Source organism: Nestor notabilis, unplaced genomic scaffold (genome assembly GCF_000696875.1).
Source record: "Nestor notabilis isolate BGI_N333 unplaced genomic scaffold, ASM69687v1 scaffold14936, whole genome shotgun sequence".
In the NCBI taxonomy this organism is placed as follows: Eukaryota; Metazoa; Chordata; class Aves; order Psittaciformes; family Psittacidae; genus Nestor; species Nestor notabilis.
In genome coordinates, this window is record NW_009934349.1 from 874 (window position 1) to 13,043 (window position 12,170).

Below are 12,170 nucleotides of genomic sequence, written 5' to 3' on the forward strand. Positions count from 1 at the left end.
CATTTATGCAAACCTTGTGCAAATTACCATCAAACTTGAAAGCTTATTTAAAATGTTTCAATCAGCATCCTGACAAAGAGCCAGTAGCAAAATGGAGACTTCCAAATGTGAAAGGCTTCTTATTGAATGAGTTGTACCAACAGATACAGAACAAAACTGGTATAAAAAGCACAGCTCTCTGTGGCTGCAATTCTGCCAAAACCAGTAACATGCAAAAAAATACATACAATAATTGAATTTTCCTGTACCAATATGTTGCGACCCAAAAGGAGGCTTATCAGCTTCGAGCAAAGGAGTCACAACAATCCTGTCTGCACAGTATCGAGAGCTGACATCCTGCTTGTTTGCTTTATTTGTGCTAATTCGTGCAAGGCCTCCCATGGCAGAATGTAAATGGTGCCCGAGACAAGCTCAGTTTCCTGGCTCTCACACTATACAATGTAAGTGGTGTTTGAGACAAGCTTGGTGTCTAGGCTCTCAAACAATAAAACAAAAAAGTGCACTGAATGAGTGTCCTGGGTTCAGCTACAGCAGTCACCTGAATCTAAGGTTATATTCCATGTGTAGATGGTGCCATTAGTGTTGCTCAATGTGTCTGAAACCAGTAAGATTTGCAGTGCATCAGAAGAAAGGACTTCACTTACATGACTTGTTTACTATGAACATCACCATCACAAACAGGTGAACTGCAACAGAACAGTAAAAATGCAACTGCAAACCTGTCTTGTGTGCTGCTGAAGAGATGGATTGACTCGGTGGGGATTAACCAGTACATTTGAAAGGCAGGCTATGTGATTTCTGTCACCTAAGCAACTACCCTTGCCATGGCAAGTGACCATGTGCATCCCCAGCTGCCCTGTTAAATCACAAACCACGAGCTGCGAAATTCATTGTATCTCCAGAACTCCTCTATGACCTCAGTGCGCGGTTCTGTTAAACTAATACATTTCCTTTAAACCCAAGTTACTTTATTTCAAGCTTGTGTTTTCAAAGCATGTCCTTCCTTTCAGGAAAGCAAAGGAAGAGGACACAGTGTATGCCCTGTTGTCTGGATACTTTCAGAGAGTGGAGGATGGCTGAAACATCTTGAAATTAGCAAGTCAATATTCAGAAATACCACCAGCAGTGCACCAAGATCCTCCAAGCCTGGAGAACATAAAAGACAGGTCATTACTATGACTTCCACTGTTCAGTTTCAGGTGTCCACAATTTCCTGGAGCAAGCAATAGTCTCAACTTTTATTATACAGTAATTTAGAAATACATAAGCAAACAATATTCACCTTGTTTGTTCTATTAGGACAAACTTAGCAAAAGCTTGCTAGGTTTTATGGAGATCAAAGTCATGGATGGCATGACTTGTAGGATACAAAATATGTAGATTAGAAGGTCATGTAAATTAAAGCTACTGGGATTAAGTACTCTTAGGGAAACTTTTTAGACTTTTTTTCTGCACAGTAAATTTTAGGACACTTTTGCAGTAGCAAATGCAAACATGGCGGGAAGACTGATGAAGCTTCTGTTTCAGGTCTGCAAAATCTACTGCCTTCTGAAGAAAATATGTATATGTACATGCATACTTCAAAATCCCCAGTCTCCTATTCCTCTTCAGTCTTCTTATTGAGTAGCTTATGAGTGAATCATTATTTCAGTAGCACAGCTCAGGTAAGCCTGAAGTCCTCCCCATCTTCTGCTTTTCCTCACTGGCAGAGCATTGGAAACTGTAAAGTCCTTGACTTAGGGTAAGCACTACTTGGCAATAAGAACACTGGTGTGTTATCAACATTATTTTCATAATAAATCAAAAACACACCACTGTACCAGCTAAGATTAACTCTATCTCAGCTGAAACCGGGACAGTATAATGAGACTCTCAATCTCAGGCTTGTGGGTTTGAGGCCCACATTGAGCTCCACTTAGCCTTGTTGGTCTTCACACATACTTTGCTTGGTGCAAGGACTTCGTATCTTGTTACTTATCCTCACTCAATATGGCCCTCTCTCAATCTTCCCACTAGTCCAGCAGGAAGAGAATTTGAAGTGATCTTAAGTTCATATTGACTGGGCAGTATACAGCGATTGCTAACCATTCCATGGTCCACTTTCCTAAAATCTTTTGGAAAGCACAGATTTTGTTACCATGAAGCAATTGCCAAAGCAATCCTAAGTAAGAAAATACAGCTTATGTGAACAGTAGGAGGAGAAAATGGGAAAAAAAACCCCACCAAAACCAACACAAAACCCTCACAAAACCAACCTGACAAGAGATTCTTCTGTCCAAAGATGAACTTGTCTCAAATTACACTTACTTTAAGAATAAGGTTCCTCACTCCATTTACAGATGCATCTATTGATGCAAATATATATGTTTAGTATAGTATGCAAGTTGAATGAATTCCAGAAGCTAGGAAGCTAACTGACAGTATGGCAATTTCAGTTATCCTGAACTTACAGTAGTAAGCTTTCAAATAAAGTACTAGAACACCTTACTGGAAAAATAGTTTGTTATCTAAAAGAAAAAAAAAATAGCACCTATGCTGCTTGCTATGTTACTGTCCATCAACCTTTCCTAATGTTACATCATTCTTTCCAAAAATAACTGTTTTCAAGAAATATACTGGTTTCTACTGGAGAAGAAAATTGTCATGAGACCACTTCTGGCAACCTTATTTAAAAAGTAATCTAAAACAGAAAACTTGAGAAATCCATTTTCAAGTGTCAGATAGCCCCCCAGACAATAGAGTTACGGTTCTTAGACTTTCAAGGAAAGGATAATCACCACAGCCTTTATAAAGCTCATATGGAGTTCACAGCCCAGAAGGTGAGCAATACCAAGGGCTCAAAGCCTCTTGCACAGGGCTTCCACGGCTGCAGTGACAGCCAGCAGGGTGATGGAGATGCTCAAAGGTTGCAAATAACCCTTACCACACCAGCCTCGCTGCAGGTGCCCTCTGCTGCTTCCATCTTGATCCTCATAACCAGCTTGTGAAGAGGGGCATTAGAAAGCTGGCATCAGCTGTCTACTGCAGGTATTTCTTTCAAGGCTTTCCAGTTCTCCATCAGGACAGTGGAATTGAAATAGAAATCTCGCAAGATTATCAAATAGCTTCCTCTAAAATCACAGAGCTTTTGTCTCAGCTCGGTGAGTGCCCCTCACTATGCATTATTTACAGGGAGACACCGTGCCACAGATGTGAAACTAAACGTAACGGATAATACAAACCTGACCACATTGCGGTTGTAAAAATATGCAAAGATTCTGTCTATAAGGTCTTCATTTTGTACATTTTAGCAATGTAAATGAGACTGGCAGCCATTAAACATTTATGACTATACTTGCTTCCAAAAAATTGTGAATTTATGACCATATGGGAAACATGTTGATGCTGTGCATTAGTTTTATTCTATATATAAATGTCTTGAGCAAATAAAAAGTCATGGTAGTATAAATTACTGAAAAAAACACTGTAGTAGAAAATTACAGAGCATATTAATACACAAAACTGTAGGAAAAGAATTTGAGTATTTGGTCACATATTGGTAAAATTTATTTTAAAAGCAGAAACAAAACTGATACATGTGTCCACACACACAACACACATAACATAGGTTTCACATGTAAGTGTCAACATCTTACATTTCCGTTTCTCAAATTTTGTTACCACAGCAGTGTTTAGCTTTATTTTTTTTTATAAAGACTTCCATTAATTTATTTTTGGTAAATGTTAAAACAAAAGGGTAATACATTTCTAGAAACTGAAGCTGTTAAAAAAATCATATATATGTAAGTCTGCAAAAATAAAGCCCTTATGCCAAAAAATTGAAGTGGAAACATAGCTAAAGAGTAAGATTGAGATTGCACACAAACTTCTGCGGTGTGTCCCCTCCCCTCCACTTAATATTGTCTTTGTCTGAAGTGAAAATAACTAAATCCTGAGAATAATCCAACTGAATCATGTGACGCTATCAGAATACAACAAAAGTATTCCCATGCTTACAGTCACATACAAATTGTTTCATCCTTACACTAAATTAGCAAACTTGGAGTATTCCTCTCCACTCATTCCAAACTTATATTCTTAAGACTGATTTTCTTTTCCCCCACTCCAGCGTACTCTAAAAATCTTAATAATTGCATTTCGATTAATATGGTAGATGTTTATTTGTGCAATTCATTGCTGTAAGGGGTGTATGGCAAAGATTTCTAATGTCAAAAGTGCTGAATATATACATTGCATTGTTTTAACAGCTACTGAAATCATTTGGTAATACCATGTTTTAGAAGACTGAGAGCCTAACAGAACATCATCAAGTACTGCTGCTTCAAAAAACCTTTGAATGGGGGTTTTATCCTTGCTGAAAAAAAACCCCAAAAAAGTGGCGTATCAATATACCCTTATACGCAATATACCAATGGTTGTCTCCAGTGTTAGAGGAAAAACATTCAAACAGGAATATATCCAACTGTAACCCGTTGCATATGTATCACTTGTGATTTATTTAATGTAAAATTTGACATATTGCATGGAAATATTACAGAAGTCCTTAAAAATCTGGGGTTTCTTTAGTTTTCAAGATGGTATTTTAGAATTATTAAGATTAAAAACAACTGGAGCTTATCTGCATAGCGGTTGATTCAGTTTTCCATCAAAACTGATGACTGAATTAGTGCAAAACTTTCACTATGTTCAATTTTTGTGTGTTTTAGTTGACAGTACAATATTCAGCTCTACTTTTTCAACTGAATTTATTACCTATGGCAAACTTGGTTAACAAAACAAAGAAAACACATAAGAAAACTTTCAGACAATCCAAATAGCATTGTTTGTATAAAAAGTATTTATCTTAAACTTTCCTTTCTACCTTCCCCCCCACTCAGATTGCCAGAAATATGAAATATGCATCTGATAATGTAATCCCTAGTAAAAGTATTGCTACTTAAGGAGAAATGTAAGAGTCAAACATAGTCTATTTGTATGCATTTGATTATCAGCTTTCTTATGCTTTCCAGTTATTGTTTTATTGGTAGCAGGTATATGTGTCCTCTCAAACTTTCAAATAATTTTATAAAAAGTTAGAAAAATATACTCAATATTTTTTGCATAACTTTCCTATATTCTCCCTAACATACATGAATCTTACAAAATGTTTTAGAATAATTTATTAGCTGTAAAAATACCAACGACTGTGCAGCACCTGGAGAAAGGTCTGGGTGAGAAAGTACAATCCAGTATTATATGATCTTGGAAGATATTTTTCTTCAGGTTTACAGCTATGTATTTTCACAAGTAAACCCAATAAATATTCAATACCATGTTCATATGAGCATCCATGGACACCTAGACCTTTCTTGATTTCATGCTAAATTCTGAAGAAGAGCTGGTGATAAGAAAAGTAAATGACAGTCCAATCCACTAAATACGACAGAATGACCTCCATGTTTAATTGTCACCAAGTTATTTTGTAACAAGCTGGTAAGTGTGTGATTTTTAAAATTTTCCTTCAAAAGCAAAAAAAATTTCTGAAATAATATTTTGATTATGTTTTATAAATGCTATTTATGATCCAGTTAAGCAATGACATCATGGGTATCACTGTTGGGTCTTTGGCGTATAGTCAGTGGAGGCAGAGGCTTTCCATAGAAATCTGTATATAAAATAGAGAAAAAAACCCCACATTAATCTGTCATTTATTATCTCTCTTGCTTAAAGGATGTTTAAATAAGGTAAATTCTTGCTTCCTTAATGAAAACAAGGTGGCCTACAAGTTTAGAGCTAATTCCTACCAGCAACTTTCAGACATAGTGCTAATTAATGTCTGGAGGTGTACTGGCCAAAACAAGGATTAATTACATTTTGTTATACATCATCAGCATTTGCAAAATCAAGCCCAAAGGTGATCTGTAAACATTCCTAAAAATAGGAAATAAGTCATCCAAGGTGTCTAAGTAACAACTGAAGAAATGAAGTATTAAAATTTGAATGTTGCTGTAGTCAAGTCTGCATTGCAATAAAGTTTTAAGTGACAGTAAAGCTATGCAGCATACAAAATTTAGGGGCCATTCATGCATGGCATCTGTCTGGAAAGCCATACTAACTTCCTGAAAGAACTATATTAAGAATTTTTAGGTGAAAGTGCAATGTTTCCTTTTCTCAATAAAGGAGTTTAATGTAGTAAAATTGTTAAAGACAAAGTTATTAAACACTCCAGAAGAGAATAACAAGTATTCTCATACATCTGTGATTGATCTAAGAGCAAAAAAACCCCAACATGCAGACTGGTACATGCAAGCATTTCACAAGGAAAATAAAATAATATCATGAAAGATGGTAAGAGGAAACAGGTAGAAATCAAGAAAAAATAAAAGCAGCTTTTTGAAGCATTCAAATCTCTAGTTTGTTTATACAGACAACCTCTTCCCCAACAAAGCCTTGATGGTCTGCCAACACAGAATTCCAAACCAAATGATTATAGTGTAAATGAAAACCTGTACAATGGATGTTTTATTAGTCAGTTTCTTGAGGCCTGGCTTTAGAACTGGCAGACAATTTTACCTCCTATAATGAAAGAGGTTTATCATTCTTGCAAATATATCCTCCAGTGACAATAAATAGACACTCATTACCCAGTGTTGTGCTAAAATCATTAGCATGACTGGAAAAAATTGCAGTATTTAGTGAAAATAAGTGTATAATTGACTCCACTGTCTGTTAACTCTCCCTAAACATCCAACATAATGTTCTCTGCTAAGAATGATACAAAAATGACTTAATATATATACTAAATAGCCTGCTTACCAACACTTGAATTTTTCAGCTTGCACATTAAATCACTAAGACAGATTTATGTCTCTGAAAACACCTAGCATTAAAACCCAGAACTTTGGATGTTGTTTTAACCTCACACACTACACTAATTCACATATTTCAGCAGAAAGGTCTACCGCATATTTGTGACACTCCCAAAAATCTTTTCTAAGACAAAGCCAAAGGAATAACTGCTATTCTAACTGACAAAGACCCATACTAGATCTCATGGGAATACTGACAAACACCTATTCCTGTGTTTTCCTATGGACCAGCAGAAATCAACACTACAAAAAGTCGTATCTGTTTTGAAGCTTCAGGGGTTGACTTCTATTGAGGAGCTATCAGCTGTTTCACTGATAAACTCTTGGACATAGACTTTGAGAGTACTCCTGAAAATGACCTCTATGCATAACCAAGGCTCTTTAAACTTTTAAAAGCAGACTGTTAAATACTCTTTTTTCTTTCCTTGCTCTTAAGGACAATTACAATTTTTCTTGGAGTCCTGACAAAAAGTATCTACTAGGCATCCTACTGGAACTGAGTTTTTTCAGCCTGGTCTACATGAAGGTAGGTGCTCATTTGCCCCATATACAAAGACTTTTCAACACCTTGCCCAATAACTGTTTGTCAAAGCAAATTCTTCAACAGAATGCAGTATGGCCATAGAAAAAAAGTGCACTTCAGTGAATCTAAAAAAAAAAAAAACCCACTCCAAGTTTCCTCTGATCTCAATGGCTATATGTCTGGTCAAGAGATCATTTCCCTTTTCCATCATTACATTCCAAAATACTTTGATTATTATCCTTATTTTACAAATAGACTACATTAACACAGATCTTGTTACTAACTTACACATCCGTGAGTTGGGAACCAAGCTTAAGTGGGTTTTCTTTCCCTCTTTGTCCCACCCATGCTCTTGCTACGAAATGTAACGCCTCCCTTAGGCACAGATCAAAATTGAGTACCACCTCTTCCCTTTCTTCCCCTCCCTACCTCTTCATCTGGCTTTTCTTTCTTGCCGCCTTCTCTCTATATGCCTTTAAAAAAGAAGAGCAAGATGGTTTTATGATTAAGACTACAAATTACATTTTATGCACATTAATTACGTTCCTGCAAAAAATAAACATCTAAGTTTTAGAGATCTTAATTCCCCCTTAGGCATCTTTTGATTCTTTGGCAGAGAAGCTCCATGTTCTGGAACTTCAGAACTTCAGCAGGTATGTCCACATGGTGCTATACTACATGATAGTAGTGCAATCAATTCAAGCCAGGGTTAAGCTCGAGGATCACTACAGCCACACTAAGCTCCTTTCTCTGCGAGTTCCTCAATTAATGTTCTATTTGTTCAGTTTGTGTATGTGTTCCCATTGCTTTAGTTTGGTTATCCTTCTCTCATATTCTTCCAGATGTCTCCATATTCACTTGGCTTTTCAAAATTTGAAACAGAAAAATGAAAGAAAAATGAAGAATTTATTGTCCTAAAATGAGAAAAAGATGGAATATGAGCATATAAAAACCAATAAGCATATAAAAAACTATCATACATGGTCTTCCAAAACCAGAAAATAGTTATTATTGAAGAGAGAAATCATGAATCTGCCTAGTACTCCTTAACATTTCCAGTTATTAAACTTATTTCTCCCACCAGTTTGTGAACTTTCAGGGACACTGCCTCTTCACAGTGAAGCAGCAGAGTCCAAGCTTTATCAGAGACACCTGCCCTGGCAGACCAATAACCTAGTTCTCAGCTTGAAGTCTCACTACTTTCGCAATCAAATTTACGTTGGGCTTTTCATCATAGCTGGGATCTGCAGTCCCTCATTTGGAGTAGCTATCATAATGCACTTAATTCAGAGGTGCCCACATGTCTTTAGCTTTCCTTCTCTCAAGAAAACACCCCCAAATCAATGACAAAATTCTTACAGACTGTGCTTTTAAAATCATATGGAAATTGTAGTGTTGGGTAGAAAAAAAATCTTGGACTGTGTCAAGGGGCAACACAAGGAGTCAGCTTACACGCACCAAATTCATCTGGATGCAGAGCTATGGTTCACAGAACTACAAAAATACATGGAGCACATTTGGGTTCAGCATTGTGAAGCGATTAGCACTTCCAGATCAGATCATAAGATCAGTGTGTAAACAAACAGGCAGCTTAGTGCAGGATCAGCCTGGATGTGGAAGAGCCACTATGGATACCAAATTAATAAGCCCTACTGCATCTCTGCAGTTCTCCTTAGGTCTTTCTGCAGTATCTCACACTTTTTCGAGTATCTAGGTAACCCAACTCCTGTCCTCATTGCATCAGATAATGATGAACTGTGAACATAAGGACAATGGAAATACACTTTGAAATTTTCATTTTGAATGTAATGTGTGTCTGGACTCAAAGTAACTGGCCCTATTGCTTCTTGCTATATGGCACATTATAACATTTAGGTAAATGCTGCTGTGCAAATCACTTCAGATCATTAATAGGTTCTGACACCTGTGCCACTTTAAACTCTATATGTGAATTTTTATGAGAGAACTAACTCTTTTTAGTAAAAAAAATTAGTAAGACTTGAAAAATCAAAAAGATGCTTTCTACTAAGCAAAAAGGTTAGCTTTTGGTCAATGAAAACTGGCATTAAGAAATAAAAAAAAGAGATGAAGAATGAAATGAATGTAGAAGTGAATAAACAAAGGAGAATGCTTCAAAAAAGTACAAAACCCAAAACATTTTCAATTACCAGCATGATGTGTTTCACCAAGAGGCTCAAGTTTTCGAAGTCTATTAAGTTTGGGAGTTCCCCAGCCAACTAAAGGAAAACAAAGACAGTCAAAACATGCCACGACTGCACTTGATTCTGACAAAATGTATGGAAGCCAGTTCTCTTTGGGAGAAATGAAAGCATTTAGAAATCACAAAAGTGTGTAATATATTGTATATATGGTGAATAATGATGAAATACTCTAAAAATAAACTGATTTACCCTTAAAAATACTGATATTTTTAATCACTTTTTCATCAGTGAGTAGTCAAGTTTCTGACTTTTTTTTGTTGTGAAAACAACAACATCCTCCTCCATGGAGCAGATCAAACCAATACTGCTGAAAGCTTATACCATGAAGTGGAAAACTGCATCAAAAATTTCCTAGAGAGTAAGGTATAGTAGCATATCTGTGAAGATCATTCCAATTTAATCATGCACATGTGAGTATTTTAAAGGATTAATAACCACAAATTGAGACATCATTGATTATTGTTTGTTAGTATACTTACCTGGTGGAAGAGTTGGTGGTGGTGTAGGATTTTTGGGAACAGTGTCCTCTGTATTAACAGGTTCTACTCTGTGGCCCCTTTTTAATTTTGGTTTTTTACTTTTTTTCTTGCTGTTATCTGTACCAAACAGAAATAAAGCATTACATATCATAAATCATATTCATAGAATATCTTAGATCACCTTCTAATACAGTTGATGCGATGAGATACGTCAGCATTTTCAGTCCAAATTTATACACAAAACAATGACACATGTAAAATTTATACAACATTTTGATACAGAAAATAAACTGTAAGCATAAAATATATGCAAACTCTACGCTTTCATAAAGAAATTTGAATCAGCTTGGTACTGATAGAAAGTGGACCACATATTTGATTATGATTAAAATGAACCTAGTTTCAGCTACAGTATCAGCCACACCAACCACCACACACTTTTTCAAAGCAGATTTTCTAATACAATAACCTGATGGTGCATTTTCATGTTTTGAATAGATTAAACTAATGTATGGTTTCATGAAAAATAATAAAGACATATGGAGGAACTATGTGAAAAATAGCATAAAATGACACATTAAAAGGCAGCAGTTCACCTGAGTCAAGGCATTCTGAGGCTTGTTGCTCATTCCCTTCTTCATGATGTAAAAGCTGTGTAGTTGTAGAATTGCATGTTTCTAATCTACTATCATTTGTGTTTTGGCTACTGCTACTTGATAAGTGATGGTCATCCATTTGTTCTTGTTCTGCTTGAGATTTCAAGACAGTTGTAGCCTTTTCGGTCTCCAACCTTTGCCGCTTTTTTTCCTTTTCGATTTGTTTTTCATTCTAACAAAAAGTATAAGAATTCTTTTAACAACTTGTAATGCTGTAAACTGACTAATAAGACAGGAATACTATTTTAAAAATCAAAATATTCTTAAAATCTTTTTCTTTTCTGTCCCACATCTAAAAAGAAAAGGATTAGCAGCAAAAGAAATTATCTTTAGGTTCATAGGCTGTCTTCTTGCTTTCTTTTTCATCACACGACACACACAAAAAAGCTAGCTATGTAAGCAACATCAACATTCCTGAGCAGAAGGTTAGAAGCCTCATCATTTCTTCCTCTTTTATTAATGTGTTGGATTATATTTTTAGTTAAAACAAAATACACATGCACAGAGCTTAAGTATGCAGAAATTGCTACCACGATTTGGACAAACACCAATTGTGTCATACAGACTCAGTGATAAGCTGTTTCACAGGTTCAATATCACCAAGTCACTGTCTCTGCAATACTTGTAGCTATACCTTTCTTCTCTTACTCTGTATGTTACTATTAAGTGTATTACCGTGCATGTAGCTGACTTTAGAACATATATGGATATGGTCACTTTTGTCCTCGAGAGAAGCAAATGTTTGTACTACTGAGAGTCTACGTGTTTCTCAAGATTATGTTATCTCAAGTCAACGGAATAAAACAATACAGTGCAATAAATAAGAACTACCTGAACCCAGAAACACATATTAAGGATATTTTGTATATTAATATACTTTTCATATTTCAGAGCTAAGAAAATGCCTCAATTGTCTCAGTTTTCAACAGAAAACAGGTTATGCTCAGAAATCTAAATAGTTGAAGTAGTCAAGGAGATTTATATGACTCACTACATCACCAAAACACTTTACAAGAAACTAATAGACCTTGAGTATTTTCCACCCCTGAATATCCATTAGTTTCATTAGGAAATGTGTTCACTCAGCTGTTTACAATACCTTTATTTTACTGTGTCTACAGAACTTTTTGTCACCAAATCAGTAACAGGGGATTTTCTTAACATGAAAACATTGATTCAATGCACATAAAACAAGACTGATGAGATTAAAAAAATAAATAAATGAATGCTGTGCATACAAACTTAGAACAATTCTTTTAAGTGAACTATTTTTCTCATTACCTCTCAGACATTTGTTAGTGGTAGGTCTAAAACGATCCAGATTTCCACATATTCTCATACCTCAGAGATTACAGCAGATATAGGCTGGAAGGGGTTTTCAGAGTTCCCAGGCTCAGGGTCTTCCTCATCAGCTACGCATCTTCCTTCTTCTCTTTCCCCTT

The 12,170-nt window shown here is 35.8% G+C and overlaps 1 protein-coding gene across 1 annotated transcript in view; it reads right to left on the reverse strand.

Moving 5' to 3' along the window:
• Nucleotides 1-5,567: 5,567 nt before the first annotated feature.
• The window catches only part of ARL13B (ADP-ribosylation factor-like 13B), a 37,982-nt gene continuing 31,379 nt past the window's right edge, over nucleotides 5,568-12,170 (reverse strand). Inside the window, exons 6-10 of the mRNA XM_010017308.1 lie at nucleotides 12,070-12,167; nucleotides 10,669-10,900; nucleotides 10,073-10,189; nucleotides 9,540-9,608; nucleotides 5,568-5,644 (exon numbers count right to left, since the gene is read on the reverse strand). Of these exons, the coding sequence (XP_010015610.1) occupies nucleotides 5,568-5,644; nucleotides 9,540-9,608; nucleotides 10,073-10,189; nucleotides 10,669-10,900; nucleotides 12,070-12,167 (593 nt within the window). The remainder of the gene's footprint in view (nucleotides 5,645-9,539; nucleotides 9,609-10,072; nucleotides 10,190-10,668; nucleotides 10,901-12,069; nucleotides 12,168-12,170) is intronic.